Source organism: Galeopterus variegatus, unplaced genomic scaffold (assembly GCF_000696425.1).
Source record: "Galeopterus variegatus unplaced genomic scaffold, G_variegatus-3.0.2 Scaffold16054, whole genome shotgun sequence".
NCBI lineage: Eukaryota > Metazoa > Chordata > Mammalia > Dermoptera > Cynocephalidae > Galeopterus > Galeopterus variegatus.
This window is the reverse complement of record NW_007742165.1, coordinates 6595-10054: the sequence shown is the minus strand read 5'-3', so window position 1 is coordinate 10054 and position 3460 is coordinate 6595. Positions and strand designations below refer to the sequence as shown.

Genomic DNA, 3460 nt, shown 5'->3' with positions numbered 1-3460 from the left:
AAAGAAAAAGAAAAAAAGGGCTAGTTGTATTCTCTAGGTTTGGAGCCCACATGCCAAAAAGCTTTAAAGTTATTCCTCAGATTGTTTTTAATCATAATAATAATATAACATTTATATCATTAAAATGTGATGGCTCTCTCCTCAGTCTGAGTTTTTTTCCATTAGAAATTTGTTAGACTCACCTACATTTGGAGATTAGTAGCATGAAAACATATCGTTTCATCCATGTGTTGAAGAAGCCGACCCAGTGTGCAAACAAGTATATTTACGGTGTTAATCCTCTCAGCTTCATGTTTCAGATCCTGAAAACAGTTGTTTCTTTTGATTACATAGACACATCACTGAGCAGCCTNCAGCAAAAAGAACAAAGGAGAAAAATCAAAAGACTTAGATAGTTAGACATTATATTATCAATATCATTATATTATCACTGGAAAACATTTCTTCTGGAAGTCAAGTATGTCCATAACCTATAATGATTCATACCCAATATACATATACTTCCAATTGTCATATCGAAATACAGTTTCCCTCAACCATTTGCATACCACTAACACACACACTTTACTGTCACATAAACACACATATTTTACTCTCCAGTTTTTAGTGAAACCAAGACAAAATAACAGATGCTAAAACAATTTTAAACAAAGATATTTTGCTAAATCTTAATGCATTTGATAAAATGTTCTCCATAGCACATTAGTCTTGCGTAATACAATATACATATACTTCCAATTGTCATATCGAAATACAGTTTCCCTCAACCATTTGCATACCACTAACACACACACTTTACTGTCACATAAACACACATATTTTACTCTCCAGTTTTTAGTGAAACCAAGACAAAATAACAGATGCTAAAACAATTTTAAACAAAGATATTTTGCTAAATCTTAATGCATTTGATAAAATGTTCTCCATAGCACATTAGTCTTGCATAATACTGCCAAAGAATGATTACGTACTCAAATAATTTTGGTAAATGTAGCAAGCTGTATCTACCTCCCACTGCTTTGGGAAGTCACAACGTCCATGAAAACATTAAAGGTTCTGAGAAATCTTGACATAAAAAAAAACTGTTTCACTTTGACTCAACATTTGCTATTTATCTATCCAGGAATTTATCCCCTCTCTCATTTATCTGGGGGAGTGGTGGGAGGAGAGAAGAGTTGGTAAATGGTAAAATACCTGTTAACATCTTATAGAAAAAATTATGTCCCCAAACCAGTATAGAAAAAATTATGTTCCCAAACCACATTTTGGGAAATGCTGCTTTAGAGCATTCTCACATTAAACATATATCCAAAATTTGAGTAATTTTAACTGATATATTTACTATGCTTGGCACATCTAATAACACATAAAATGTTTTATTTCCTATAAAACATAAATTTAAAATATCAAATTCTTAAACTAAAAAAGAACATTGATTTTTTTAATTGAATCAAAGAGTACATACCTATATTTTGCTTTCTCATGAACCCAGACATACTCAGGGTTTTTCAAACTCAAGCGTGCAAGGTCCTTTACAGATTTGGTTTGTGTTGCTGAGAAAAGTAAAGTCTGACGTTTCTTGGGACGATTTTCAATAATAGCATTCATGGTATCAGCAAAGCCCATATCCAAGATTCTATCTGCTTCATCAAGAACTAAAAAAGAAAATGCAAGTTGAACTATAATATTTAAAATATATATTAGGGTAATTGCAATGTAGTATCCTGGATTGGACCCTAAAAAAATAAAAAAGACATCAGTGGAAAAACTGGTGAAATCTGAATAAAGCCTGGCATTTATATAACATACCAATATTACTCTTAGTTTTGACAAAGATGTCATAGTTAAGCAAAATGTTAACATTAGGGAAAACTGGGTGAAGGGAACAAAGGAACTCTTACCATCAGTGTAACTTTTCCATAAATCTACAAGTATTCAAAAATAAAAAGTTGATTAAAAGAATCAACTAGGTAGTATTACCAAGCAAAACAGAAAAAGTTCATTTTAAAAAATGCCAATTGACGTTTCAGTGATCAGAAGTGGCTGTGACAGATAAAAAAAACTCTCGGCAATGCCTAATATTGAAGTACCTAATTTCACATATAAGAGTACATATTTAAAAAGAAAAAAAAAAAAAAGAAAGAAAAAGGAAAAAAGGGCTAGTTGTATTCTCTAGGTTTGGAGCCCACATGCCAAAAAACTTAAAAGTTATTCCTCAGATTGTTTTTAATCATAATAGTTATCTAATATAACATTTATAGCATTAAAATGTGATGGCTCTCTCCTCAGTATGAGTTTTTTTCCATTAGAAATTTGTTAGACTCACCTAACATTTGGAGATTGGTAGCATGAAAACATATCGTTTCATCCATGTGTTGAAGAAGCCGACCCGGTGTGCAAACGAGTATATTTATGTTGTTGATCCTCTCAGCTTCGTGTTTCAGATCCTGAAAACAGTTGTTTCTTTTGATTACATAGACACATCACTGAGCAGCCTGTATACCAACACTATAAAAAGCCATCTGCATGTCGCATTTCATCATAGCAGTTTACATATTCAGGAAAAAAACATAACTTCTCTCTTCGATTTCTGCAGTGCATCCAAATTTGGGGGCTAAATCAAATTCCTGAGTGAAGACCTAAAGAGCTCAGGGGCTGTGAAGGTTAATTCTAAATGTCAACTTGGTTAGATGAAGGAATGGTGAGAAAACTGGTAAAGCAATTTTTTCAGGTGTGTCCTTGGGGGTGTTTCCAGCAGAGATTAGTATGAGAGTCTGAGTGGCCTAGGTGTGAAAGACCCACCCTCAGTATGGGTGGGAACCATCCTGGGGGTCTGGAAAGAACAAAAGAGACAGAAGAAAGAGGTAAACCGCTCTCTGGATCCGCTGGAGCTGGGATACACTCTTCTCTCCTGTCCATGGACATCAGACTTGAGACTCTTCAGCTTCTGGATTCCAGAACTTACACCAAGGACACCATCAGCTTCCCTGGTTTTGAGGCCTTTGGACTTGGACTAAGGCACACTACTGGCATCCAGTTTATAGACAGCCTATCATGGGACTTTTCTTCATAGCCATGTGAGCTTATTCCCCTAATAAATCCCTCTCATATAATTATAACATATCCTATTGATTCTGTCTCTCTGGAGAACCCGGATTAATACAGGGGTCTTCTAGATTCTTAGTCATACCCACATTTGAGGCAAAAAACAACAAAAAAAATTACACACACACCAGGGATCTCCAAAATTTTCATAGAACGATTTGTATTATCAGTTAATTCTATTTTTTCATGAACTTTTTGAAGTACCCCCCATATATATTAAATGAATGCTCCATTTTTAAGTCTTGATTTCCTATTAAGGCCACAAGAATTGACTTAAAACCCAGAATTACCCCTATTCTTTAAATCAGTACCCAGGAACACTCAACAAGCTCTCCAACACCACTCACCACACTTT

The 3460-nt window shown here is 34.4% G+C and overlaps 1 protein-coding gene across 2 annotated transcripts in view; it reads right to left on the bottom strand.

Annotated features, from left to right (window-relative positions):
• Nucleotides 1-2443, bottom strand: part of LOC103582395 (probable ATP-dependent RNA helicase DDX10) — a 15985-nt gene extending 13542 nt beyond the window's left edge. Inside the window, exons 1-2 of one of the 2 annotated variants that reach the window (XM_008564000.1) lie at nucleotides 2327-2443; nucleotides 1466-1655 (exon numbers count right to left, since the gene is read on the bottom strand). In XM_008564000.1, coding sequence (XP_008562222.1) covers nucleotides 1466-1655; nucleotides 2327-2372 — 236 coding nt within the window. In that variant the 5' untranslated portion in view covers nucleotides 2373-2443. Of the gene's footprint in view, nucleotides 1-1465; nucleotides 1659-2326 lie in introns of both variants that reach the window. The other variant, XM_008564001.1, reaches the window with a different exon arrangement.
• Between the last annotated feature and the right edge of the window lie 1017 nt (nucleotides 2444-3460).